Here is a 27,710-nt window from a genome sequence, read left to right as displayed (position 1 = left end):
TTGACATTTGCTTGGTGGGCAGGTGCTTTGTGCAATTAGCCCTGGAAACAGCTGTCATATGGCCCTGGGAAGTCCTGTCTCGCAGGTATAGTATACGTCCAAGAGGAGAGAAAACATATGTCCAAAAAAGGGCATTCCTTGCTCTGAAACATTCATTGCAGCTACCTCAGGATTGCTAGCTATAAGAAAGACGGCAGTGGCTCTCAGGGGGTCAGTCACAGCGCTAGAATACTACTCAGTCGTAAAAAAGAAGGCACACCTGACAGTGCTCCGAGGTGGGTGGAGTTTGAAAAGCGTGAAACTGAGTGACAGCCCGCAGATCCAAAGGCCCCGCCCACAGAAAATGCTCAGTGCAGTCAAATCCCCAGACTAGAGGGGTGCCAGGTGCTGGAGAGCCTGCTGATAGGGATGGGGATTTGGGGGGAATACTTTAGGGTTAGGTGGTGGTAACGAATATACTAAAAAGCCTTTTTTGTTTTGTTTTGAGACAAGGTCTCATGCAGCCCAGGCTTGCCTGCCTGCAACTCTCTATGTAGTCGAGGATGACCTAAGTTCCTGATCCTTTGTTTTCTTCTCCGGTGCTGGGATGATGGGTGAGCAGACAGCTTAAAAAACCTCTACAGTTGGGTTGCGGAGGGATCTCCGTGGCAGAGGGCCATGCGTGAGGTGCACGGTTCCATGCCTAGCAATGCTGGCTGCACATTGACCGGGCATGCACGGAGCAGTGGGTTCGAGCCCAGCAGGTTAAAAAAAATTTTTTCTTAAAGATGGAAACTTGGGGAGTTGCTTTTGTTTCAAGGTGAGCGCCCAGCCCGAAGGTCCCACTACGTGGCCTCGTGGCCACAGCTTCACGCCTCAGAGCCTCGCTTTGGGATCTGCTGAAGAACGTTTCTCCAAGTTGCGAAACCCTCAGGACCTGAGGGGCGGAGCCACCCAGGAGTCAGCTGACCAACAGAACCAATGGCGTTCGGGGGCGGGCCCGGAGGACTGGGGCGGGCCCGGGGGCGGGGCTTCAGCAGGGACACTCAGCGATGGATGAGCCGAGCCTCCTGCGGCGCCGCGGGCTCCAGGTGAGTCTTGGCGGGCAGGCGCGCAGGCAGTGCCTTCGGGGCGAGGAAACTGAGGCAGAGAGTGAGGAAGGCCGGGGAGCGTCAGGTTGCGCCCTTTGCCCACCCGCTGCCCAGAGCGTTTCACGCATGATGGGAAGGGAGGGTCTCCGTTAGACAGATGGGGAAACTGAGGATGGGCCTCTGCCGTGGGGAGAAGGAGCTCCAGGATCCCCGCACCACAGCCGCCGGAGGGCGCCGAGCTCCCGGGTGTGCAGTTTCTGAGGTAAACCGAGCCCAGCCGCCGGTCAGCGTCGCCACTAGCAGCCAGTCCCCTGCCTCCGGTCCTTTCCACAGATAAGGAAACTGAGACTCTTGCTAGGGAAGCCACCCCTACGAGGCTGCCCGACTGGGATTCAATCTCTCCAGGGTCACAGTTCTGTGTGGCGACGAAGAACCTGCAGTGTGTGTAAGTGTGGTGGCTTCTCCGAGCCCGGTTCCCTTTTTACCGCATTTGCGCCACCGGGAAGTAAGAATGCAAGTCCAGGGCGTTCAGGTTATGAGACTGTGGGAGACGACGCCTCTGGCCTCTCCGGGCCTCAGTTTGCCCATCTGTAACATCTGCAAAGCTCACAAAGGTTTGCCTCGTTGGTTCTGAGGCTGGGACCACACGCCTAAGTGGTCAACAGGTTTGCGGTGGGGAACCGCACACCACCGATTACCCTGCAATATTGAGCGCCTGCTGTGTGCGAAGCCTCAGTCGCCTTAGACCGGAGAAAGGCAGGGGAGTTTGGGGAAGTGAAGATTAAGTAAAACTGCTCAGAGGGGGGCAGTGGGGCGGGTCCCCGGGAGGGAGCCTAGCTGCCCAGACCCCGGCGGGAAGGCGGGAGTGGGGGCGGGGTTGGTGCGCGGCGAGTGTCGCCCGGGCCCCAGTGAGATGCGAGCCCGCCCTCGGCCTCTTAAAATAGAGACGCCGCCTCCGGGTGAGCAAATGGGGGCGCGGCTGACGTCAACAAGCAGGACCTGTTCCACTTGGGGGGATAAATTTTTCCAGATGACAGGTCCCACGTTACACACGGGGAAACTGAGGCCCGTAGAAGTATAGCGGTTCTCAGGATCGGGAGGCTATGGGTGGGTTTCAGGGAGTGAAGGGGTGCGCAGGAGGGAGCACAAGAGGAGCGACTCGGCAGGTGCAAAGGCCCAGGGCCGCAGGGCCTGTAGAGGCGTGCTCTGAAGTTGGGCAGCCAGGCTTGGTGGTGCACACCTTTAATCCCAGCCCTGGGGGCGGGACTAAAGCGGTAAGGCCCGGAAGTTCAAGGACAGCCTAGGTCCCACAAGAGCCTGTCTTGAAAAACTCAAACAGCAAAATGATCCCGAAAAACCCATTTCTCAGTTAGAGCTGGGTTCGAAGGATAGGGCTGAGCGGGGCCAGCGAGAAGGCTCTAAGGGTAAAGGCGCTTGCGACCAAGCCTGACGACCATTCAATCTCCTGAATGGTCTTGGTGGAAGGAGAGAGCTGACTTCCACATTTGTCCTCTGACATCCACACATTTGCCAAGGCACACCGGTACAGACATACAATAAATAAGCACACATGTAAGTGTAAAAAACGGACAAATAGCCAGGCGGTGGCGGTACCTTTAATCCCAATGGGACAATGGGGAGCCATGGCAGGTCCTGGAGTGGGGATGGCCTGCTAACAGGAGACAGGAAGGCTTAGCGGACAGTGGAATAAAGGTCAGAGCAGGAAGTGTCAACAATCCTATTCTAGAACCCCAAGTTCCAGCCCGGGTTAGAATCAGTTCTAGGCCGCGCGGTGATGGCACACGACTTTAATCCCAGCACTCAGGAGGCCGAGGCAGGTGGATCTCTGTGAGTTTGAGACCAGCCTGGTCTACAAGATCTAGCTCCAGGACAGGCTTCAAAGCAACAGAGAAACCCTGTCTCTAAAAAAAAAAAAAAAAGAATTCTAGAATTCTAGGCTAGTCTGTGCTACAAGGTGGGACCCTCTGTAATTGACATCTGTAAGAAACAGACATGGTTTCAGGCCTTTTTCTTTAAGGTTCCCCAAGCCATGCCTTTGGAGTCTTCTCTGACTCCTTTAACTGGCTACTGCCTCAGCCAATCAAGAGGGCAGGCTGCCTGTGTTTGGAAGCTGAACCCTGCTAGAGAGCAGAGGCTCCATTCTTAAGTGCTGGAGAAAGCCCCTCTGATAGCCAAGGCTGGCCCTGAATTCCTAATGATCTTGACTCCACCTCCCAAATGCTCACCACCAGGCCTGGTTGAAGGCGTTGGGGAGGGAGCCCCAGCTGTGTGCTCCTGGTCCAGGCCAGGCCTCTGGGGTAGCTGGAAGGCAGGCAGTGCTCTCTCCTGTCACAGGATAGCCCATATGGGGGTGACTGCTTCTCCAACCCAGGTTTACTTAGCCTGAGTTGGATCTTTGTTAATGATAATGGCATATGCCTATCATCCCAGGAGTTGGGAAGCTGAGGCAGGAGGATAGCCTCGAGTTCTAAGGCCTGCCGGGGCTCCAGAGCCAAATCCCTGTAAGGTGGACTCTGGGGTCCCAGTGGGCCCCAAACCCTACTATTTCTGCACAGCTCACAGTGGCCAGTTTTCTCAGTTATAAAAGGGTGGCCCTAAACTCCGGGTAGACTACTTACCTTGACTCCTGCGCTCCACGACCAGCTCCTACAAACTGTGCGATCTGTAGGCCAGGGCTGAAACATGGGGACAGCACTCCGATCCACGAGGGACCCCTAATCACATATTTAAAGGGCAGACTCGGTTGGGGTTGTGGCTCAGTTGGTAGAGTGCTTGCCTGGCACACATGGAGTACACACCATCCTAGCATTCAGGAGGTGGAGACAGGAGGATCAGGAGTTCGAGGCCAGCCTGGACTACAAGAGAGGGATTCTGTCTCAACAACAAAGCAGTGAGAGCCATGGCGACACCTGCCTGTGACTTCAGCTGTCTGGAGGCTGAGGCAGGAGGATGGCGAGTTTCAGGCCATCAGCCTGCGCTGCAGAGAGAGGCCCCAAGAAAAATAAACAACATCCAGTAGCGGGGCGTCCGTGTGGGTGTTGCTGCGGGAGCAGATGGCGAGGGGGCCGTGAAAGCAGATGGTGCGGGGACGTGTGGGCCCACTTCCGGGGAGCTTTCCGGGGGCCTGGCAGCACCCCGCGCCCCGCCTGGAGTACTTTTGTTGTTGGGGACGCGTTTATACTACTCGTCGTTGCTGACGATGCCAGCGCGCGAGTCTGTGAGACCTGCTGTTTTCTAAACGAGTTAACTGGGGCACAGAGAGGTTGGGCAGTTGATGGACGTCACACAGCAGCATCCCCAGATATGAAGAAAACGGTCATGATTGGGGGGTACCAGGTGGAGCTCCGAGTTTGAATTCTTTTTCTGGCTTGATAGTGTGGGACCTGGTGTAAGACACACACCTTCATGAGTGGACGAGACAGAGATGAGACCATAAACCCTAGCACAGCAGAGGCCCATCCCTTCTGCCTGCCAATCCCCGGCCGCCCAGTGGTCCAGCGCCTGGCAGTTTCCGCCCCTCTCCAATTGGCTGTGCGAACTGATGATGTCACTGGTTGCCATGACAAACACCCGCCTAGGGACGTGGGTAGCCTGGAGCCCACCATTGTAAAAATAGTCCGTGTCCCCAAAGTGACCGCCCAAGTGAGTTTGTCTGTTGAGTTGAGGGCATCTGGAGAGCCCACTTCCCAGCTATCCCACCCTGTCTCCGTTGCCTCAGTTTCCCAACCTGTACAGTAGATGCTTGGTAAATGAGACACGACATGGGCAGTTTCTGTTTGGGCGGAGCTGGATTAAACAGTGGCAGGAGTCAGAGGAACCGACAGTAATGTCCCCTGGTTGCTGGTGCAGCCTTCCTGACGCTAAACCCTCATCACAATTGGGGAAACCAAAGGCATCGCATCTTTAAAGCATCACAAGACCTGAACGGCAGTCAGGGAAAACCTCCCTGATGCAGTTGGTGGTGCAAGCCTGTCCTTGCAGCAGTTGAGAAGCTGAGACAGGAGATTCACCATGAATTCCAAGCCACCCTGGGCTACATCCAGAGAGTACTTCGAAAACAAAGCCAGGGTCAGCTACATGGTTCAACCAGTCTGCCACCTGCCATGACGTCTGGCAGCCTGTCTCCTTCTCTGGGATCCACACTGCAAAACCCATTCTTGCAAGTTGTCACGCATGTGCCATGACACAAATACTCACGCAGATTTTCCATGTGTATGTGCTCCAGTGGACCCCAAGGCCAGGGTCCTCTCTGGCCTTCTGTGTAGTACAGGCAGCCAGAGTTGGCAAAGGCGTGCACCACCACTGCCCAGCGCCACCACCGCCTGGCCGTTTATCTTTATTCTCTATGCATTGGTGTTTTGCCTGCTGTCTATGTGATGATGGCAGATCTCCTGGACCTGGAGTTACAGACAGCTGTGAGCTGCCATGTGGGTGCTGGGAATTGAACTCAGGTCCTCTGGAAGAGCAGCCTGTGTTCTTCACCCCTGAGCCATCTCTCCTGCCCTCACTTATCTTTTGTGTGTGTGCGCACACAAACACTTGTGAAGATCTGAGGACAATTTATGAAAGTTGGTTCACTCCTTCCTCTGTGTGGGTCCTGGGGACTGAACTCAGGTGGTCAGGTGGGCAGGCACCCTTACCCACTGAGTCATCCTGCTGTCCCATCTATATTTTAAAAAGTCCCCTCCCCGCCCCTGCTGGCAGGGCCAGGCTTGGGAGCCAGGTGAGCAGTACTCAGGTGAGAGTAAGGACTAAGTTGCTCACAGTGTGGCAGGCCGCCTTTGGTGTGAGAACTCCATGTGGTGTGAGCAGGTCTTGACATGGCTGATGTTGGTGTGTAGTGGGTGGGAGACTTCCTGAGTTGACCCCATTTTCTGTGTCTCATTTCAGAAGGAGCTGAGTCTTCCACGCCGGGGGCGCGGGTGAGTAATTTATTCACTGATTAGTATAACTACAACATTGCCTTTTCTTTTGCTATTTTCATGTGTGTGTGCGCGCGCACGAGTATGTGTGTGTGCTCACAAAACAAAAACCAAACAAAAAATGATCTTCTACCTGATTCTTTGAGGCAGAATCAAACCCAGAGCTCAGCAGTGTTCTCTGGAGAGCTGCCAGCTCCCTTTCCCAGGCTGGGGTCACTGGTGGGTTCCAGGGATCCGAACTCTGTTCCTCACTGTGCACAACCATTACTCCACCACTGGGCCTCTCCCCAGTCTCTTCCTCCTTTCTTTTAAAAGAACCCCTCTCAGCTTGGGACCCAGCCTAAGCACAGCATCATGGCACCTCCCTATGAGAGGCTGAGACAGGAAGATTGACAGCAGCTTCATGCCAGCCTGAGCCACATGAGACCTTGCCTTATGTGTGTGTGTGTGTGTGTGTGTGTGTGTGTGTGTGTGTGTGTATATATATATATATATATATATGCCATTCTCTGAAGGGTTTAACTCCACTGTGGCAGATTCTAAGGTTATCAGCTTTCCAGATTGCTCAATGGGTAAGGCATTTGCTATAGTGCTCGGCACCCAAAGCAATCCCACAAGTTGTCTTTGGACCTCCAAGTGTGTGCAGAGACAAGATCCCTTTCACTAAATAAATAAATGTAGAAAAAACAAAAGGGGTTGGAGAGATCGCTCAGTGGTTAGGTGCTCTGGTTGCTCTTCCAGAGGACCTGGGTTCAATTCCCAGCAACCACAAGGCAGCTCACAACTGTCTGTAACACCAGTGCCAGGGGATCTGACACCTTCACACCAATGCACATAAAATAAATTTAAATAAATTATTTAAAAGAAAAAAGAAAAAGATTTGATTCTTAGCACTGCGGAAAAAGTTATGAAATATTACCTCTAGCCCAAGTACATTGGAATGGGCTTATGTACCTCAGTGAGATTGGCTTCCTTTTGGCGCCTGCCAACAGAATCTGTGGGGCTGGCATCATCTGGGGAGATCCGGAACGCAAAGAACATTTTGTTCTGTGTACCCTGGTTTACAGATGGGGTGGGCTTACCTCCTGTTCACTGAGAGCAAACAGCTCTGGACACCCCACCTTTGCAGGCTGCGTGTGCCTCAATTGGGGTCTAAGAAGCTCCGTGTTTTTTTGTGCTGGGCACCCTCCCTGTTGGGAAGGAGACTGTTCAGCTCTCTGATCTCGGATTCTTAAAGGAAACACAAACCATGAAATGTGTGTGCTCAGGGAAATTAAACAGAAAGAGACAGGCGGTGGGCCTTCACTTGGAGGAGATGAGGCTTGATCTTGGAGAGGACGAGCGTTGGGGTGGGAGTCACTGTGGGGACAATAGCCTTCCAGAAGGAGCGGCGTGGGCAAAGGTACTGGGGTGGTACCTGGCAGTGGAGGGGGAGCTGGCTGAGGAAGAGGAGGAGACGTGGGTTCTGAACGAGGCCTCAATGACCCCAAGTGTACTATGGCTGTGCTGGGGCGGGGTCGGACCTTGCCCTGAGTGTGCTTTGAGGGACCGGGGGAGGGGGGGGCGGGAGGAGCGCAGTGAACCGATCTCGAGGGCGAAGTGAGGGCCAGAGTCCTCGGGAAGCTGCCAACCCTACACCACCCGTGCTATGTGTGTCTCAGCCGAGGGCTGTCAGGGATCAGGTCTGTGGGAGAGCGGCGATGGGAAGCCACAAGCCAAAGCGATCCGGGTGAGGGGGGTCGCGGTCCGCCGGGCAGGTCGCCTTCCCTTCCGACTCATGGATGGGCGGACTGAATCTCCCAGGACCTGGCCGAGGAGGTTAGGACTGCAGCCCCCAACCACCCCTATCCGGACTCCCCTCCTCCCCCCGCAATAGAGCGCTGGTCCCGCTGGCTCCTATGCGCACGCACGCCCTCTGTCTTGGGGTGCTCAGTCCCGCCCCACCGTGAGAGGCTCCGCCTCTGTCCCCACCCCCAACTCAGTTCTTTGGTATCCCGCCTCCAAGAGCCAGTCCAGAGGCCACGCCCACACATAGGCCCCGCCTCGAGTCCTGCAAATTGCTTCAATGCGCCCCGCCCATTGAACACATTGTGAGCCTCCCCCCCGCCCCACTGGCCACAAGTCATACCCAGCTATGCGACACTAGGCCCCGCCCTCTTTAGAATACGCATTTCTCCACGGAAGCCCCACTCTACACCCCATAGCTCCACCCCACACTCCATAGCCTTGCACAACAGATGTCCCGCCCCACTCCAATACCACGGTCCCCAGAAGCAGGACTCGTCTCGGCACCCATAGCCCCTCCCATGACCCCGCCTCCAACCCATAGCCCCGCCCCTGACAGCTCCGGGGGCCTTTTAGTCCGGCCGGTCAACTTCTCCGTCCCGCCAATGGTCCCACCCCTCAGCCCACCTGCTGTCCCGCCCAGGCCCCGCCCCAGACCAGTGGCCCCGCCCCCGACAGCCGCCGGTGCCAGCGTCCCTCAATCTGTAGTCCCCGCGCGTTTGCTCGCGCCCGGTGCCACCGGGCGTCGGTTCGCGCGGTGCCGCCATGAAGTCCCGCAGGGAGAAATTGCTGATCCCGGCGCTGACGCTCGAGTGAGTACCGAGGCCCGAGCCCCGCGGTGCGGTCCCCGGGAGCCCGCGGGGGTCACGCCGGGTCGCCGCGGGGTCACCGCCCGCTCTGTCTTGCAGTCTGTCGCCGAGCAGCCAGAGCCCATGCTTGCTGAGCCCCGGCAGTCCGTGCAGCCCGTGCAGCCCGTCACTGGGCCTGCAGCCCTGGAGGTGAGTGGCGCCGCCCCGCTCGCGCGCCCTCCGCTCGGGCCTTCACACCCCTGACTACCCGAGGCCTCAGCGTCAGCCCCTCCCCGACCCCCGACCCCGTGGAAGCTCCCAGCTTCAGGCTGGCGCTGGGCAGGTGTCCAAGGCGACGCCAGAACTTGAGCCCAACAACTTCCCGAGACAGGTGCTGGATTCCCAGGGCCCTGCCAGGTTGTGACCTCGGGACCCGCCGGAAACGCCTTCCTCTAGTCGCACACAAGCCCAAATAGGCCGCACTAGACCGAAAAGAAACAGTTCACCGACTGGGGACCGACTCTGCCCTGACCATGTTTCCCAGCTGAGGAAACTGAGGCTCAAAGACAGGCCTGTACTGAGGCCGTAAGGGGGGCCAGCTTGGCCACCACATCCTACCCTCGGTGACTGCTGGGCCAGCTTCAGACTTACTCCTCTGAATGTCAAGAGCCTTAACTTCCCTGGGAGTCATTACATCTTACTATGAATGAGCACATCCTGTGAATTTTGAATGGGAAATACACATAACACTAAATTCCAGACAATGAATGGGGTGACCTTCATTTACTCGGCAAACACTGTCTAGGCACTGGCCAGCATGCCCGGTAAAAAGCCCATAGGTGTGAACAAGAATAACATCTCCCTCAGGATGTTATTCCTCCAGTTGTTCCTCCAGTTGGCTGGAGGGGGCGGCTGGGGAGTGGATGACTAATGACGAATGAGCTCTGTTCAGGCACTGACCCCCGGGGAGCTGACCAAATGTCCACAGGGTTAGGCGAAGGTTAGCCCCAGGCGGCTTGAGCTGGGTGGGGTGGAGAATAAAGGCTGTGGGGGTCTAGAACTTCTGGAGGAACCTAGTGTGCCTGGAGCTGGTCATGTTTGCCCAGGGGGAGGCAGGGACTGCTGTCACCACACTTACTGAGGAGTAGGTGGAGGAGGCCCAGGGGCATCCTGGGAGGCAGTGTGAGACCAGAGCATCTCTGAGCCCTTGGCTCCAAACCAGGGGAGGGCAGACCAGAGGGAGGGCCCTGGGCTGGGGACGCCTGTGACAGAACAGGTTTTACCTGGAGGAACTGGAGGAGGTTCTATGGGTACCAGGTAGCCACACTCACCACCAGAGGGCAGCAGAACCACTCTGCCAGAAGTCACACAGGCTCTCAGCTTCCCTCCCTGTACTGGACTGGGATGAGTCTGATTTGTCTGGCAACCATTCATATCTCAGTATGAGCCCTTCTGATCCAGACACAAGAGGAAGAAGGTCCTTCAGTGTCCCACAATCCCTAAGGTCCCAGGTCTTTTGCCCTTGCCACCGCTCTGTTCAGAGCTCTGCCGTCTTCTCATGTTTGAAGGCCTCCATCGCGTCTGAAATGGAGACATTCCACGTGTACTCCATCCTTCCATAACCAACTCCCTAAACTGGACCCCATCAGGGCTGATTTCCATGGCTTTTTTGTTTTTTGATTTTTTTTTAGATGCAAAGCAAAGGCTCCACCCCTGAGCCACGCCCCCATGCCCTCACTGTGGGATCCTAGGCAGGGGCTCCACTCTTGAGACACACCTCTGGTCCTTGTTTTTTGAGACAGAGGGTTTGTTTTGTTTGTTGTTGTTTTGTTTGTTTGTTTGTTTGTTTGTTTGTTTTTGAGACTTTTAGCTCAACACAGGGCTTTTCTGTGTAGCTCTGGCTGGCCTTGAACTCACAGAGATGTTCCTACCTCCGCCTTCCAAATGCTGGCTGGGATTAAAGGCCTGTGCAGCCACCACCTGGTGAGAGAGTGGTTCTTTTGTACAGTTTAGGTTGTAGGCCATCCTGACCTCAAACTTTCCATGATCCTCCTGCCTAAGCCTCACTAGTGTTGGTGGGAGGGGGTGAACCCTGCTGCGTGCCCATCTTCCTGTGCTCATTTCCTTCAGAACTGTGAGACCCTCACAGGCTTGGCCTGAATCTTTCTGCTTACACTGTATGCTCAGAGCAGGTATACAGCAGACACTTATTTGATGCTCTTGTGTGAATGAATGGGAAGCAGATGGAGGGCTCTGTTGTCCGTCAGGGTCAGAGGCCATCTCGAGTTGGCCCTCTAGGGCACAGGGCCTTAGAGGCCTAGCACAGATGGAACATAGACTTACATGTGGAGCACAGGACATGGGTCTGGGGGACAGGGGTCACACCCTGTGGCATAGGGGAAGTGGTGACAGAATGGCTTGGTCAGAGTAAGACGTACCTAGGCCTTTGCCATTTAAGCTGCAGCAGCAGCAGTGGAGAGGCAATGAATGCCAAGGTCACAGAGCTGGTTACCGGTGGCATTAGACCCCCATCCAAGAGCATTGCTGGGAAAGCCCTAGGGAACTGTGGGGTGAGTGTGAGTGGGGGGCTGTGGGGTGAGTGTGGGAAGGAGGCTGTGGGGGTGAGTGTGAGTGGGGAGCTGTGGGGTGAGTGTGAGTGGGGTGCTATGGGGTGAGTGTGAGTGGGGGGCTGTGGGGTGAGTGTGAACAGGAGGCTGTGGGATGAGTGTGGGAGGGAGGCTGTGGGGTGAATGTGAGCGGGGAGCTGTGGGGTGAGTGTGAGTGAGAGGTTGTGGGGTGAGTGTGAGCAGGAGGCTGTGGGGTGAGTGTGAGTGAGAGTTTGTGGGGTGAGTGTGAGCAGGAGGCTGTGGGGTGAGTGTGAGCGGGGGCTGTGGAGTGAGTGTGAGCAGGGAGCTGTGGGGTGAGTATGAGCGTGAGACTGTGGGGTGAGTGTGAGTGGAGGCTGTGGGGTGAGTGTGGGAGGGAGGCTGTGGGGTGAATGTGAGCGGGGAGCTGTGGGGTGAGTGTGAGTGAGTTTGTGGGGTGAGTGTGAGTGGGGAGCTGTGGGGTGAGTGTGAGCAGGGAGCTGTGGGGTGAATGTGAGCAGGAGGCTGTGGGGTGGGTGAGCAGGGACTGTGGGGTGAGTGAGCAGGGACTGTGGGGTGAGTGAGCAGGGACTGTGGGGTGAGAGTGAGTAGGGGGCTGTGGGGTGAGTGTGAGTGGGGGCTGTGGGGTGAGTGTGAGTGAGTTTGTGGGGTGAGTGTGAGTGGGGAGCTGTGGGGTGAGTGTGAGCAGTGAGCTGTGGGGTGAATGTGAGCAGGAGGCTGTGGGGTGAGTGAGCAGGGACTGTGGGGTGAGTGAGCAGGGACTGTGGGGTGAGAGTGAGTAGGGGGCTGTGGGGTGAGTGTGAATGGGGGCTGTAGGGTGAGTGTGAGTGGGGGCTGTAGGGTGAGTGTGAGTAGGGAGCTGTGGGATGAGTGTGAACGGGGGCTGTAGGGTGAGTGTGAGTGGGGGGCTGTGGGGTGAGTGTGAGCAGGAGGCTGTGGGCTGAGTGTGAGCAGGGAGCTGTGGGACGAGTGTGAACAGGAGGCTGTGGGGTGAGTGTGAGCAGGAGGCTGTGGGGTGAGTGTGGGCAGGGCATCCTGTGCACCAACCTCTCCCTCCAGACAGGCACTCTGCATTAGCATAGTAAAGTTCTCCAGAGTGGGAAACAGGCCAGGGGGAGCATGGATGGGCAGGATTTAGGGACTAAGGTGAAGGGAATAGCTGTGTATGGTGTGTGTGTGTGGCAGAGTGACCCAGGGCACAAGGGTAGGTGGACTGGAGGCGTATGAGACCCAGGCCTCTGTCCCCATTTGGGTCCTCAGAGTCAGGAGGCTCTGAGTCTTTTGTAGGGATCTAGACCTGATACCCAGAGTCACAAGTAGCCATTATAATCCTCTTTGTCACACCCGGCCCCTGCAGGGCCTATCCCTGGGACTCAAAGCATGTGTGTGCTGTAGCTCACCCGTTTCTCTCAGGGCTACCATGGTGTGGTCCAGCTTCTCACTGGAGTCCCCAACCTCCATCCCAACCTCTGGTCTTTGCTTTCCAGGCCAGACATGGGGGGATCTCAAGCACCATCGATGGATCGCTATTGCTCTTTCAGTAAACCTGAATCCTTAATACAGCCTGTGTGGTTAGCTCTGGGAGCACCGCTCCCATCTATGATGCCCTTTCCCAAGTCCCCATGTGCGTGCCTGCCTGTAACATAACCCAGGGAGACTGTCAGCTTCAGTCTTCCCTCTCATGTTCTGTGACGACAGGTGCGTGCCACCAATCCCAAGTGTGATAAAGTGCTAAGAATGGGCCCAGGTTTTCCTTCATGCTAGACCTCTCTCCTACATCCTTTCTTTCTTTGAAATTATTCTGAATTTCTTCATTTGTTTCCTGTTTATTCTCTCTCCCATCTGAAACCAAAGACCAACCCCCAGGTTACCCCTAGGTGTCCCTGAGGCAGGCCAATGTAGGAGTTCAATAAATGTTTATGAATGAGTGGATATGGGTTTGTGCTCTAGTCAGCAAGGGTGGGGGACACCTGATGTGGCAGTGTCTCGGGGTGACTTGAGAAGAGGGATGGACTGGGGACACCTTAGCCTCCTGTGCCTCAGTTTCTTCTTGTCCCAGATATGGGGTCTGGGTTTCAAATCCCAGCAAAGCTGGGATACAAGATGTCAATGGTTCAGGGAGCCGAGTGCTAGCAGAATGACTGCCACTGACTAATTAGGACCTAGGGGAGAAGGACGTATTCCTTTGGTAACTCGGTGTATGCTACTTATCTTTGATAATGGCTTTCATGGCCATGCACTCAGAGTCTGTTGGCACCACGCCGCGTTCACCGCAGGAGTTTTACAGATGGGAAGGAAAGGGGCAGCCCTGGGCTGACGCCCCAGGGACAGGGAAAGACCCGTCGCATCAGCACCAGTACTGCCGACGGCCCACCCCGCTACCCGGGCCCTAGCAACGCCCCGCCTCTTCTGGTAAACGCCAAAACAACGCCCGGGTGATTGCACGGGGCCTAACGACGCCCCGCCCTCACTGCACAGAACCCTAGCAACGGCCAGGTAACCCCGCCCCTTCTGCTCAGAACCCTAGCAACATTCTGCTCATGAGGTTCCACCCTCATCCTAGAGCCCCTCTCCCCGGTACCTAGAGCCATAGCAACGGCCTGTCGGTGTTGCTGAGGTCCATAGTAACGCCCCGCCCTTGCTACGCAAGCCCTAGCAACAGGCAGGTAACCACGCCCCCTTTGTTCAGACTATTAGCAAAGTCCTGCCTGTGATGCTGTGGTTCATAGCAACGTCCACGTTCTCTCCAGAATCCTAGCAACGCCCCGGCCATCGGTAAAGGCCCTCGCGTTGCCAGGCGCCACACACGGGTTCTAACTACGCTCCCTCCCTGCGCTTCCGGCAAAACCATAGTAGCTAAGGCTCTCTAGAGGCGGGCCCTAGCAACGCCCCGCCCTGTCGCCATCCTCCATAGCGACGCCACGCCCCTCATGCTCCGCCCCTTGACTGGGCGGGTCTCCCGGCAGCGCTTCCTCCTTGCGGGCCGCGCGCGCTCCTGGTAGCCCGCGGCCGACGGGCCGCTCCGCGGGGCTCAGGCCGAATCCGGCCGATTCGGCCGGAGGCCCGGGCGGGGGGCGGCAGCATGTCGGACCCTAGCTACTGGACGGCGGTGGCGGCTCCCGGACACCGCAGCCGCTTGGCTAAGGGTGCGCTGCTACAGCGTTCCAAAAGGTAGGGGCAGCTTGGAGTGTTGGGTCCAGCTGGGGACGCCCGGGATTCGAACCCGAACTCGGGCTGCGCAAAGCGAGGAATTTGAGAAGAATGAAGTGGTCTGTACTGAGCGCTCAGCGGAAACGGCGCAGATGCAAATACTCATGGCCCAGGCTGACGAGTGGGTGGCGGGTCTGCAGCCAAGGCATGCCTGTCTTTTCCTCCTCGGCCCAGGTCCTCCTCTGCAAGGTACAGGCCAAGAGAAAGGTGATTCCTCAACCAGACCCAGGCACAAATTGCAGCGTAGCTATCACCATGCTGTGTGACCCCAGGAAGTCACCCAACATCTCTGTGCTTGAATTTCACTGTGTTTAGGTTTGCGTAAATAAGCAAAGTCTGAGTTGCAGGGACCCTAAGTATTGAATCCAAAGCTTCGGCTGTTCCCGGAGATACTATGGTGCCCTGCTTGGCTTACGGGCCTATTAGAACTGGCATACAAGGAGCTGTGTAAACAGTCCTTTAAAGTCTGCTCAGGTGGGATGAACCCAGGTTCTCTGAGGTGTAACCGATCTCATTGGCCTCCTTGCAGGACGTGGGGGCAGCTGGAGGCAGAGAGGGTGTGGCTGCCTGTGTGTCGTGTGCGGTGGGGGGGGGGCGCAGGAAGTCCTGCAGGGACCTTTGGGTTCCGCTTCTGCTCCCACACCTCAGCATAGGAGGCAGTTCCTCCCACTTTTGATATCCGCAGCCCTGCTTCCTTCCCTGTGTGGGGAGCAGGCACAGTTGGTGGGTCCCCCAACTCAGGGCCGATTACTACTGCTGAGTTCCACACCTGTGGCTTAGCTGAGTCTGGGGGTGGAGCCTCCTGCAGCAGTCTCTGAGAGCCTGTTTTCACAGGGTGTGATGGTTCTGTGAACCTTCTGGGTGTCCCAGTGGGGAAACAGAGGCTCCCACATCAGCATCCAAGCTGGGCCCAACTCCCTGCCACACTCCTGCCTCTCAACCTGCAAGCTGTGCCCCTCATCACCCAAAACCCTCCCTGCCTCCTTAAGGCCCCGCCTGTTGCTCCCTCTCTGACACTTCTGCAGAGCTGCGTTGGTGGAGGGCTGTGTGGGCTGCTCTCCTGTCGTCTGTCAGAGCTGCTGTTGCTGGGTGACTGTAGGGGGCTGGGAGGAGGGCAGGAACCTAGTGTCTCCAGCTCTGCAGAGGTGGAGGCGAGGCTCAGGGGTCAGAGACCTGGGCTGGGGGGTCAGGACGGGTGGCCCAAAGGGACATGGCATCAGAGGAGAGAAGAGTTTGGCAGAAGTTAAAACATGGACAATCCAGCCTGAGAGTCACAGTGCTGACTTTGACTTTTTTCATTGGATCAAATTAGCTTTTTTGTTGTTTGTATGTAGCCCGCATTGACCTATAATGCAGAGAGAATTTGGGATTAAGGGAGTGTGCCACAAAATCAGGAAGTAGTTAGCTTTTTGGGATCTTGGGAAGGTGGGAACAGCAGCTTTAGGGACAGAGGGATACCTGCTTCCCACAGCCATGGCTCAGGAGCATGACCTGTCTACCCTGCCTGACTCTCAGAGTGCCTGGCAGGGGTCATGGTGTGAGATGCATGGCCAAGGCTGGGAAGTCTGTCAGTGTGTCCTGGTCATGTGCCAGTGTCCCCATGAAACTGGATGGGCTTCCCACCATGTCATCAGTGGACCAAGGATGGAAGGAGATCAAAACAGGCCGTGCCCCGTGCCGTCCCAGGATGTCAGCCATTGGATCATCCTCTGACTCCCAAGGACAGCCTGGTCTACAGAGCGCATTAGAGGACAGCCCTGGCTTAGGGGTGACCCCAGGGGGTCTTAGAACCCCCTGCTAAGAACCCTTAAAGTGACCTACACAGGAGTAGTAGTGGTTGGTCTCACCCAACTTGCAGCCATCCTGAGTGCACTGCAGCTGGGTGCACGCTGGGTGCATTGGTCCTTGCTCCCTCAAGGTTGCCATCTAACCTGTCATCCCCTCCACAGCTGCCGCAGTGGCAACCGAAAGAGCCTAGTTGTGGGGACACCCTCACCCACTGTCTCCAGGCCGCTGTCACCATTGTCTGTCCCAGCGGGTGAGTGGGGAGATCCTGGTGGGTAGCTGGGTCCTGCATCCTAGCTCCACCCTGACTCAGTCCCCCCTCCCACCAGCAGGTAACAGCCCCTTGGACAGCCCTCGGAACTTCTCGGCCGCAGCAGCCGTCAGCTTCCCCTTTGCCCGGAGGTGAGTGAATGGCAAACACATGGCCCTTCATAGCCACCTCTCTCATGGTGACAGGTAATTCAGAGTCCTGTGAAGGACAGGGGGTTGCAGCCTACTCAGAAATCGCTAACTCACTGCCAGCCTCACTGTTCACTAACCAGGAGCTGACATGTGTGCCCAGGGCCTTCAATTTCACCAAGTATTGAGCGAGCACCCTGTGTCTGGGGGCTGAAGCCTCTCCTTGGAGTGTCCTTGGGTTGTTGGGGGCTGGATCCCCTCAAAACAGCAGCTGACAAGCCAAAGCCTGGGTGGCACACGCATCAGGAAGGCTTCCTGGAGGACATGCACCCTGGACTTGGCTGCCTGCTGGTTCCTTGATCCAGAAAATGGGAATCCGCCAGCACAGCCTGCTGCAAATGCCCACCAGGCTGTCTTTCCATCTGCCCCTGTCCCTCTCCAGGGCTGATGGCAGAAGATGGTCGCTTGCTTCTCTCCCGTCCTCCGGCTATGGAACCAACACTCCCAGCTCCACCGTGTCGGTACTGACAGCTGCTCTGGGCAGGTGGATGGGGGTAGACTGGGGCGGACACACTCCCTTTTGTGGCGTGGCATATGGGGCTCCCACTCTAGGCTGGGAAGGCGTGCAGTGGGCTGGAGCCTTCAGCAGTCCTTGGCAGGGGGCGGTCCTGGGGTGCTGAGTCCAGCCGTGATCCTGACCTTCTTTGCACCAGTCAAGCTCGTCTTCCCGGGAGCGTCTCCACCAGCTTCCCTTCCAGCCCACAGCGGACGAGCTGCGCTTCCTGTCCAAGCACTTTCGCAGCTCAGAGAGCGTGGTGGAAGAGGATGGAGGCCGCTCCCCGCGCCTGCGTCCACGCTCACGCAGCCTCAGGTAGACTTGGGCTAGGGCCCCTCCACCCGTCAGGGCCCCTTGGTGTCCCTCACCCCGGTGTCATGCTTTCAGCCCTGGACGCACATCTGGAACCTTCGACAACGAGATTGTGATGATGAACCACGTATACCGAGAGCGCTTCCCCAAGGTGTGCTGCAGGCCTCTCTGCCCCAGCTGCCACCCTTTGCCAACCTGGTCCACTACCCAGGCCCGCCCACCGACAAGGCCATGCCTCTCCTGTTAGTCCCCCCAGCCCTGCTCACTGACTGACCTGTCTCACTGCTGTCGGCCACTGCACCCCGGTCCCCACCAGTCCCACAAGTCTTCCAGTCACCCCATCACACCCTGACTACAGCCCTGCCCCCACTGGCCCGCCTTCAGTCAGCCGTCGGGCCCCGCCCCCATTTGGTCTGCTCGTCCTTTACCCCCAACCCCAACTCTGCTCCTGTCATTCACCCCAACCCTTCCGCAGGCCACTGCGCAGATGGAGGGTCGGCTGCAGGACTTCCTGGCGGCATTTGCTCCTGGCAACCGCCTGGCCCTGGCAGACGGTGTCCTGGGCTTCATCCACCACCAGATTGTGGAGCTGGCACGGGATTGCCTAGCCAAGTCGGGCGAGGCCCTGGTCACCTCCCGCTATTTCCTGGAGATGCAGGACAAGCTGGAGCGGCTGCTGCAGGATGTGCGTTGGGGCGGGGCCCGGCAGGTGGTAACGCCTTTTGGAGCTGGGTGGGGGGGTTGTAGAATCCCAGAAGCTCCCTATCCGAGTGGGTGCGCTCCGCTCACTCGTGGGCGGGGCTTCATCAGGTGTCCCCGCCTGCCCTCAGGCTTACGAGCGGTCGGACAGCACTGAGGTGGGCTTCATCGTGCAGCTGGTCCGCAAGCTGCTCATCATTATCTCCAGGCCAGCGCGGCTGCTCGAGTGCCTGGTGAGCCACGCGGGAGTCCTGGGGCTCGGGGACCCCTGAGAGTGTGGTGTGTGGGGGGTGCTCACGGCCTTTCCTGCTCCTGGTGAGCCACCGCGGGAGTCCTGGGGCTCGGGGACCCCTGAGAGTGTGGTGTGTGGGGGGTGCTCACGGCCTTTCCTGCACCTGGTGAGCCACCGCGGGAGTCCTGGGGCTCGGGGACCCCTGAGAGTGTGGTGTGTGGGGGGTGCTCACGGCCTTTCCTGCTCCTGGCGAGCCACCGCGGGAGTCCTGGGACTCAGGGACCCCTGAGAGTATGGTGGTGGTGGGGTGCTCACGGCCTTTCCTGCTCCTGGCGAGCCACCGCGGGAGTCCTGGGGCTCAGGGACCCCTGAGAGTATGGTGGTGGTGGGGTGCTCACGGCCTTTCCTGTGCAGGAGTTCGACCCTGAGGAGTTCTACCATCTGCTGGAGGCCGCAGAGGGCCAGGCCCGCGAGGACCAGGGTGTGAAGACCGATCTGCCACGCTACATCATCCGCCAGCTGGGCCTGGCCAAGGACCCTCTGGAAGGTGAGGGGGAGTCCCTGTGGCTCCGGGTCTGAGCTCCACTCTGCTTCCCCACGACTCTGACCCTGTCACCATGGGGTAATGCGCACTGAGACTAACTAGGGCCTGCTGTCTGCCAATTCCTGGAGCAGGAAAGTACTGGAGGCTCCTCTAATTTAGGAACATCTGGAGCCCTAAGGGCTCAGTCTTTTCTAGAAGATTCTATAGTTCTTGCTTTTGGGCTACATAGCGAAATTCTATTTAAAAGAAAAATCTTACCCTTTTTTTTTTTGACAGAGATCCAGCCCCTGAATGACCTTAATGAAGACCAGTCCCCGGCTCCTGGATACCCTGAGGTTAGTTACAAGCTGAGGTAGTCATGTTTTTACCTTTTCCTGAGTGGCTGGAAGAGGGGGTGAGTTTGAAGTGCTTTTAGGGGTGTGGCTGTGGTGGGACTGCCCTGTCATAGAGGTTTCCCACACATGGACTGAGCTGGGAAGGGCAGTGAAAAGGTAGGTCTTGAAGCATGTGTATGAGTTTGCCAGGAAGCAGGCTCTGTTTAAGAAAAAAGTAGCCAGGTGGAGGTGCATGCCTTTAATCCCAGCACTTGGGAGGCAGAGGCAGGAGGGTCTCTGTGAGTTTGAGGCCAGCCTGGTCTACAGAATGAGTTCCAAGACAGGCTCTAAAACTACAGAGAAACCCTGTCACAAAAAAAGAAAGAAAGAAAGAAGAAAAAAGCTACAAAAAACTTGCACACTGGTTTGACAAGTTTGGACAGAGAGGAAGTAGCAGCGGTCAGTGAGACAGCCACTTAGAGTTGGGGTCAGCTTTGCAGTGGGCGACCCTGAACTCACCCCTTGTGTAGAGCTGTGACCTGGGTGGTCCATCCCGGAGGAAGCCGTGTGAGAGCGACTTTGAGACTGTCAAGCTCATCAGCAATGGAGCCTATGGGTGAGTCCTGGGTCGGCTGGTGCGGCGTGGGCCTTGGTACCATAGCTGCTCAGCTTCCCTCTCCTGTGCACAGGGCCGTCTACCTGGTGCGCCACCGGGACACGCGGCAGCGCTTCGCCATCAAGAAGATCAACAAGCAGAATCTGATCCTGCGCAACCAGATCCAGCAAGTGTTCGTGGAGCGCGACATCCTCACCTTCGCTGAGAACCCCTTCGTGGTCGGCATGTTCTGCTCCTTTGAGACTCGCCGTCACCTCTGCATGGTCATGGAATATGTGGAAGGTGCGGCCCACAAGCTGCTGTGCCCTGGTGCACAACTGCCGGGATCCAGAGAGAAATGAGTGTGGTACTGGAGGGCTCAGGATGGCGGCCAGGCAGGGAGGGGAGCATTAGCAGGTAAGAAGACCGCTGGACAGGAAAGAGCAGGCAGTCAGGCACCAGCTGTGTGCAGAGAGCCCTATGATGACCTAAGCAGCCTGGGTGGGTCCCAAGCCTGACCCAAGTCCCTGGTGCAGGCGGTGACTGCGCCACGCTCCTGAAGAACATGGGCCCACTGCCTGTGGACATGGCGCGCATGTACTTCGCGGAGACGGTGCTGGCGCTGGAGTATCTGCACAACTACGGTATCGTGCATCGCGACCTTAAGCCGGACAAGTGAGTGTCCCGAGGCGGGGTGCTGGGTGCTGCTGGGGCGGAGCTCGGGGTGGGGCTCTGAGCTGGGTTGGGGCTTGGGGGGGGGCTGAGTTGGGCTGTGTCCTTAGGGGTGAGTTGGGGCTTCAGGGGCTGCATAACTAAACCTTAGCTTCAAAGAGACCCTGCTAATAGAAAGGCAGAGCAGAGGGTCACTCAGTGCCATCTGTATGTGAAGCAGGAATTGCTGGTGTCTCAGCTATTTGCTTAGTGGGGCTGTGAGCAGACGTGTTCAGAGCCTGGCGTTTGCACTTGGCTCAGCTGATATGTTTGGCACCTGCTGTCTGTCTCGGTGCTTGACGTTCTGTGTAGCTGACACAGTAGTTACAGACATGCAGAGGAACCACATGAATGAAGAGCCGTGTGTACAGAAAATAAGCAGAAGATGCATTTACACGGTGCATAAAATAAAGGTCATAGCGGGACATGGTGCACACAGCTGTCATCCTAGTTCTTAGGAGACTGTAGCAGGGGTTCAGGAGCTTAAGGCTAGCCTGAGCTACCTCGTGAGAACCAGTCTCAAAAGAAAACTAAAACAGTGTGTACAGTGGGGACTTCGGCCAGTCCTGGCAACCAGCCTGAGTGGCCTGGCCCTACCCACAGCCTGCTCATCACCTCCCTTGGCCACATCAAGCTGACGGACTTTGGCCTGTCCAAGATCGGCCTCATGAGCATGGCCACCAACCTGTACGAAGGTCACATCGAGAAGGATGCCCGAGAGTTTGTGGACAAACAGGTGCGACACAACCCAGGGGCAAGACTATAAAAAATCCTATCTCCCCACACTCCCCTAGACTGGCCCCACTTTCCCATTCTGTACAGGTGTGTGGAACGCCCGAATACATTGCACCGGAGGTGATCTTCCGCCAGGGCTATGGGAAGCCAGTGGACTGGTGGGCTATGGGTGTCATCCTGTATGAGTTCCTGGTGGGCTGTGTGCCGTTCTTCGGGGACACGCCTGAGGAGCTGTTTGGACAGGTGGTCAGTGGTACGTCTTTTTTGTTTGGTTGTTTTTTTTTTGAGACAGGGTTTCTCTGTGTAACAGTCTTGGCTGTCCTGGAACTAGCTCTTACAGATCAGGTTAGCCTCAAACTCACAGAGATCCTCCTGCCTCTGACTCTCAAGTGCTGGGATTAAAGGCGTGTGCCACTGCCCTGTCAGTAGTACATCTTAAATGAAGGCTCTGGGGTCTGGAGAGGTGGCTCAGAGGTCAAGATCACTGACTGCTCTTCCAGGAGTCCTGAGTTCAATTCCCAGCAACCACATGGTGACTCACAACCATCTATAATGAGATCTGGTGGCATACATGGAGACTGAATGTTGTATACACAATAAATAAATCTTTTTTTTTTTAAAAAAAAAGGCTCATATCGGGAGGGGGACTGACCACAGTGCTAACAGTACTTGGAGGGACTTGTTAGAAGGTTCTAGAAAGGGCATCCTGTGATTCCTCCCACCTTTCTCAGATGAGATCATGTGGCCAGAGGGAGATGAGGCACTACCCGCTGATGCCCAGGATCTCATCACAAGGCTTCTGCGCCAGAGCCCCATGGACCGGCTGGGAACTGGTGAGCCATTGGCAGTGGGGGCGGGAGCTGCTCACCAGGACAGAGCACATAGGACTAATCAGAGACATGTGTGAGACTCTGAAGGAAGTAACTGGGGCTGTGAGAGGGAGATGGGGGTGGGGGGGATCACACAGGCCTGAGTCTGCATGTCTACAGGGGGCACCCATGAGGTGAAGCAGCATCCTTTCTTCCTGGCCCTGGACTGGGCAGGGCTTCTGAGACACAAGGCGGAGTTTGTTCCACAACTTGAAGCAGAGGATGATACCAGCTACTTTGACAGTAAGTAGCTTGGGGATGCAGACAAGTGCCTCATACCCCCTGGACTTACTGCTTGTCAGGGTCCTGTCTGTCTCCTCATACCCCCCTGGACTTACTGCTTGTCAGGGTCCTGTCTGTCTCCTCATACCCCCCTGGACTTACTGCTTGTCGGGGTCCTGTCTGTCTCCTCTTGAATGCAGCTCGGTGTTGGCATGCCACATTTTAGATGCACGAAATCCTAGCTGTGGACACACAGCTTTTGGGGACACAGTAGGATCTGCTCTGAGGTTGGAGATGCCTGGCAGGTTCCAGCTCAAGTCCCTGTGCTGTCTGAGCATTACAGCACAGCCCTGGGCTGCTCAGGGTGTCCTCGCTGCCCCAGCTTCCCCCTCCACTTCCACAGCCCGCTCTGAACGCTACCGCCACTTGGGCTCTGAGGACGATGAGACCAATGACGAGGAGTCTTCCACCGAGATCCCTCAGTTTTCCTCATGTTCTCACCGCTTCAGCAAGGTGGGGCTGACTAGCAGAAACCTATGTTCCCAGGTCCATCAATGTGTCTATCTTGTTTGGTTGGTGTTCTGAGACCGGCTCACTCTGTTGCCTACCCTCCTGCCACAGCCTTCCCAGTGCTGGGATGACGGGTGTGTGCCGCCAGTTCCCCTATTATTGCCACTAAAAAATACCAAAACACCTCACAGGTTTACAGCAGTTCCGAGTTCCTGGCTGTGCAGCCTAATCCCACGTTAGCCGAAAGGAGCTTCAGCGAGGACCGGGAGGAAGGGTGGGAGCGGAGCATCGAAGGGGACAGCGGCCGCCGGCTGAGCACTGACCTCCGGTAGGTGGGCTGAGGAGCTAGGAAGAATCAGATCACAAGATCTGACGTCACGGGAACTTCCCGTTGGCCCAGTAGAAAAGAATGAGATGTAGGTCTTGGTAGATCACACTGCTGTGTTCCACAGCGCAGCTTAGCATTGGCTCCCACGGCCCCTGCTACCCAGGGTGTACTTGGCTAGCAACTGCGTTCATCCTTTGCGTTTCAGACTTAATAGAGGCAGTGTTGGCTAGAGGGTAGGAATTGGAAACTGGGTTTTTAGGGTTGAGTAGGAGTTCTCCGAGTGTGGCTGAGTGGCATGGCCTTCTTCATTAAACAGGCTGCGGTCCTGGACATGCGCCTCCTCCTCTCTATCTGACCGGGGTCCCAGCCCGTCTCTCCTAAGCACCATCAGCCTGGACACGATGCCCAAATTTGCCTTCTCAACTGAAGATGAGGGAGCAAGTGCAGGACTTGCTGAGCCCAAGAAGCCTGTTTTCATTCTGGGGGAGTCTGATCCCCCACCCCCGACCACTCCAGTGACACCCAAGCCCTGCAATCTTTCTGGTAGGTGGACCTCAGGGAAGTTTTCCAGACTGGGGGCTATTTGAGATGGATTTTGAAACAGGAATAGAAATCATGCTTCTATAGTAAGACAGGCCCCACACTACCAGAAGCTGCAGCCTAGCTTCACACAGTTGGGGGTGAGATGAAGAGGGTCAGGTTCACCCCATTTGTTTTCTCAGCTGATACAGCTGTCCTCAGCCATGCCCGCCTTCGAAGTAACAGTACCGGCGCCCGGCACTCGACTCCTCGGCCCCTTGATGCTGGCAGAGGCCGCCGCCTTGGAGGCTCAAGAGACCCTGGGCCTGAGAAGCCCCGGGCCTCCCCTGCCTCCGGCGGGGGTGGGGGCCGAGTGCCCAAGTCAGCCTCTGTATCTGCCCTGTCTCTCATCGTCACAGCAGGTAATATGTCCAACCCTCGCGGTGGGGCTGCGGTGGGGAGGTGGTTCCGGAACTGGGCTCGTGCACTGCCTCCAGGTTGGGGGCGTGTGACCCCCGTGGGAAAAGGATAGAGCCCCACGCGCAGTATCCCTGCTGCCCCCCACAGACGATGGAAGCGGGGGTCCCCTCATGAGCCCCCTGTCGCCACGCTCGCTGTCCTCCAACCCCTCCTCCCGAGACTCCTCACCCAGCCGGGACCCATCACCCGTGTGTGGCAGCCTGCGGCCCCCCATCGTCATCCACAGCTCAGGCAAGAAGTACGGCTTCAGCCTGCGCGCCATTCGCGTCTATATGGGCGACAGCGATGTGTACACGGTGCACCATGTGGTATGGGTGAGTGTGCATCTTACTGACTTGGGTTGATTCTTGACAAACCCCTCCAAAACCCCACTGTGGGTCCCAGCCATGGGAACCAGCGTGCTCTCTGTCCCTGAGTGAATCCCGCCCTACTCTATAACTAGGGGAAACTGAGGTCTTGGCTTAATAGCACTAGGCTCGGATTCCACACTGGCATGTGGGTGCAGCTTGGGGTGCCTGACCCCTTTTGCTGTGTCTGCAGAGCGTGGAGGAGGGCAGCCCGGCGCAGGAGGCGGGGCTACGCGCTGGTGACCTCATCACGCACATCAATGGGGAGTCGGTCTTGGGCCTGGTGCACATGGATGTGGTAGAGCTGCTGCTGAAGGTACGACCCTCGCCTGAACCTGTAACCACTTCGCACCTGGGCAGCAGCGCCACACCCCACGGGGCTTTTGCAGCCCCAGGTTCCTGTCCCCGGGAGGTTCTCGCTGTCTGGTGACTGGTGTCCCCTCCCGCAGAGTGGTAACAAGATTGCCTTACGTACCACCGCCCTGGAGAACACCTCCATCAAGGTGGGGCCTGCACGGAAGAATGTGACCAAGGGCCGCATGGCCCGCAGGAGCAAGCGCAGCCGCCGACGCGAGACCCAGGACCGGTGAGCTGGGCGGGCAGTGGGACCCCAGCTTCCTCAGCGTCCCGGCCTCCCTCACTGTCACCGTGCATGTCCCCAGGAGGAAGTCTCTATTTAAGAAGATCTCCAAGCCGTCTTCTGTGCTCCACACCAGCCGCAGCTTCTCCTCAGGCCTCCACCACTCCCTGTCCTCCAGTGAGAGCCTCCCTGGATCGCCCACTCACAGCCTGTCCCCCAGCCCCACCACGCCCTGCCGCAGCCCTGCGCCGGACGCCCCCACAGGTGGGTGCGCTTACAGCCAGGGTAGCAGTTTATAAGGCAGATGTAACGGTGGCCTGGGAGGTGGTGTCCTTCATCCCATGTGAAGAGTGCCTAGCTTCGGCAGGGCTTCATGAGACACACTGCATTGGAATATGAATTATATGCATATATGCAATAGAAATCAGCAGGGAGCCCAGGTGTGTGCTTGAACTGAGGGGCTGATGGTACACAATATTTAAAATCAGACACAGCTTTTTTTTTAAAATATTTATTTATTATGTATACAATATTCTGTCTGCATGTATGCCTGCAGGCCAGAAGAGGGCACCAGACCCCATTACAGATGGTTGTGAGCCACCATGTGGTTGCTGGGAATTGAACTCAGTACCTTTGGAAGAGCAGGCAATGCTCAACCTCTGAGCCATCTCTCCACAGATACAGCTTTAAGGAAGGGCCAGGGTTAGGGTTAGGAGGAGAGAGAAAAGGCTTCTAGGAGAAGGGGGTAAACGAGGTCTGACTTTGATGATGAGTAGATAGTAACAGTGGAGGTCATGGGTTCCCATTAGTTTGGTTAGTCCAGGCTCCACCACCAGGAGGAGGACACTGATCAGTTCCTGTTGCCCACAGACACAACATCCCCACCCAGTGTATCCCCAAGTTCCAGCAGCCCTGCCTCTCCTGCCACTGGCCACACCCGTCCCAGCTCACTACATGGCCTGGCAGCCAAGCTCGGGCCACCTCGTCAAAAGAGTGGCCGCCGCAAATCCACCAGCAGTATCCCACCATCACCACTGGCCTGCCCGCCAGTGCCCACGCCCCCACCACGCTCGCCGTCGCCACTACCGGGACACATCCCCATACCTGCGCGGTCCCCTAGGCTCCGCAGGGGTCAGTCGGCCGACAAGCTGGGCCTGGGCACCAGTGAACGGCTGGATGGGGATGGAGGCCGGCGGAGCCGCGGGGCCGAGGCCGAGCTGATTGTCATGAGGAGGCTGCACCTCTCTGAGCGCCGGGACTCCTTCAAAAAGCAGGAGGCCGTGCAGGAGGTGAGCTTCGATGAGGAGCCAGGACCACCTCGGGCGGTGCCCAAGATCGCTGTTCAGGGTGCAGAGGCCACTCCTGGAACCCCAGGGCCAGCTGTGAAAGACTGACCACCACCCCTGTGGCAGTTCCTCATGGAGTTGTCATTCCCACAAACACCTGCATGGGGTGCAGCCATCAGCCGGGGACACACGCCAGGAGGGTTGCTCCCCTACCCAGGAAGAACGGGGGTGGGGGAGCCTGTGACCTGTAAATAGCAACCCCTCCTACTAATTTATTACTTTTTATAAGCAATAGCCAAGCTGGCCGCCCTGGCAGAGGTGGCTGTCTTGGCCTCTGCCCGCTGTGCAGCCTTCAGAGCCTGTTGTGTGGGCCAAGACAGAGCACTCTGGGCAACTGTGTGTTTTCTAGTTTGTCCAAGTATCGATGTATGTTGTGTGTGTGCCCTTCCCAGTCCACTCCAGGGCACACAGGCCTGTCCTGGCCCAGCTTGGGACCCCGAGCTAGGGAGGCTGAAAGGGGACAACCAGGTCCGTGTGGTCTACATTCTTCATGTGAGCAGTCAGCCTCAGATCCTGCTTCAGCTTAGAGCAAGTGTGGGAACAGGGGGCTGAATGGTGACTAGTTCTCTAGATTGAGGCGAAACTGCCAACCTAAGGGCACAGTCAAACTGGAAGAGAGGTTCCTGCAGGGCTGGCATGGCACTTACCTAGCATGTGAGGACCACGGCTGACCCACCACCACAAAACCCCGTCCACATGGGCAGTCCCACCATGGTGAGCCGGGTCATGTGCTCTCCCTGTCAGTCAGGTCTGAGCTGACTTCAGCTTTACTGTGTGGTTCTGGGGGAATGTCTTTCCCATTCTGTGCCTGGGCTGCTGTGTTTACAAGACTAACCCCAGTGCTCCTGGATTCCCTCCAGCTCTGTGTGTGCTGAGGTCTCAGAGGTTTGTCCCACAGTGGCCGAGTGAGATTCCTGGCCCTGCTGTCAGCTTGGTCATGATGGAGCCCAGGTTATCCCCCATGATGCTGTGCAATCCAGCAGGCAACCACTAGGTTGCCCGTGATGCAATGCAGCTCTGCCCACTCTGAGAGGCCAGGAGGATTTCTAGGCACTCAAACTGCTCTGCACCCTCCCTGACTCCCAGCTAGCACTGCCTGCTGAAGGGGAGCCCAAGGCTGTGCATGACTAGCCCCCCATCCATCCGGGAGCTGGCATTGAATAAAAGCTCACGAAGACATCAAGCCCTTGTATGTGCTTTTGTGAGTAAGCGGGCAGGGGATAGG

At 57.0% G+C, this 27,710-nt stretch overlaps 1 protein-coding gene across 8 annotated transcripts; it reads left to right on the top strand.

Annotated features, from left to right (window-relative positions):
- The first annotated feature begins 1,003 nt into the window (after positions 1 to 1,003).
- Mast3 (microtubule associated serine/threonine kinase 3) lies at positions 1,004 to 27,668 on the top strand. Of its 8 annotated transcripts, none has more exons than XM_048427087.3 (27): positions 1,004 to 1,070; positions 5,982 to 6,013; positions 16,352 to 16,440; positions 16,520 to 16,589; positions 17,029 to 17,107; positions 17,300 to 17,457; positions 17,530 to 17,605; positions 17,930 to 18,139; positions 18,285 to 18,386; positions 18,800 to 18,932; positions 19,206 to 19,264; positions 19,774 to 19,859; positions 19,933 to 20,141; positions 20,375 to 20,513; positions 21,153 to 21,285; positions 21,372 to 21,537; positions 22,016 to 22,117; positions 22,274 to 22,396; positions 22,779 to 22,888; positions 23,077 to 23,213; positions 23,530 to 23,756; positions 23,936 to 24,154; positions 24,300 to 24,526; positions 24,753 to 24,875; positions 25,009 to 25,145; positions 25,222 to 25,403; positions 26,010 to 27,668. In XM_048427087.3, exons 1-27 carry the CDS (start codon positions 1,032 to 1,034, stop codon positions 26,531 to 26,533), a joined length of 3,891 nt encoding a protein of 1,296 aa, XP_048283044.1. In that variant the 5' UTR covers positions 1,004 to 1,031; the 3' UTR covers positions 26,534 to 27,668. The 8 variants fall into 8 exon arrangements, with proteins under 8 accessions (XP_048283044.1, XP_048283043.1, XP_048283040.1 ...); XM_048427086.3 differs by having other exon boundaries at positions 16,517 to 16,589; XM_048427083.3 differs by lacking the exons at positions 1,004 to 1,070; positions 5,982 to 6,013 and adding exons at positions 8,454 to 8,610; positions 8,707 to 8,796.
- The last annotated feature ends 42 nt before the right edge of the window (positions 27,669 to 27,710 follow it).

The sequence above is a fragment of the Myodes glareolus genome, chromosome 23 (assembly GCF_982192425.1).
Source record: "Myodes glareolus chromosome 23, mMyoGla1.1, whole genome shotgun sequence".
In the NCBI taxonomy this organism is placed as follows: domain Eukaryota; kingdom Metazoa; phylum Chordata; class Mammalia; order Rodentia; family Cricetidae; genus Myodes; species Myodes glareolus.
The sequence above is the reverse complement of the archived record's forward strand: the minus strand, read 5'-3'. Positions and strand labels throughout refer to the sequence as shown.

What these genes read in the sequence shown, in the direction of transcription:
- Mast3 (XM_048427082.3), top strand. Translation starts at nt 8,564, where the DNA reads ATGAAGTCCCGCAGGGAGAAATTGCTGATCCCGGCGCTGACGCTCGA. An exon ending in ACCATTGTCTGTCCCAGCGG is followed by an intron (nt 16,441 to 16,516) that starts GTGAGTGGGGAG and finishes CCCTCCCACCAG; the next exon opens with CAGGTAACAGCCCCTTGGAC. An exon ending in TGCGCCGGACGCCCCCACAG is followed by an intron (nt 25,404 to 26,009) that starts GTGGGTGCGCTT and finishes TGTTGCCCACAG; the next exon opens with ACACAACATCCCCACCCAGT.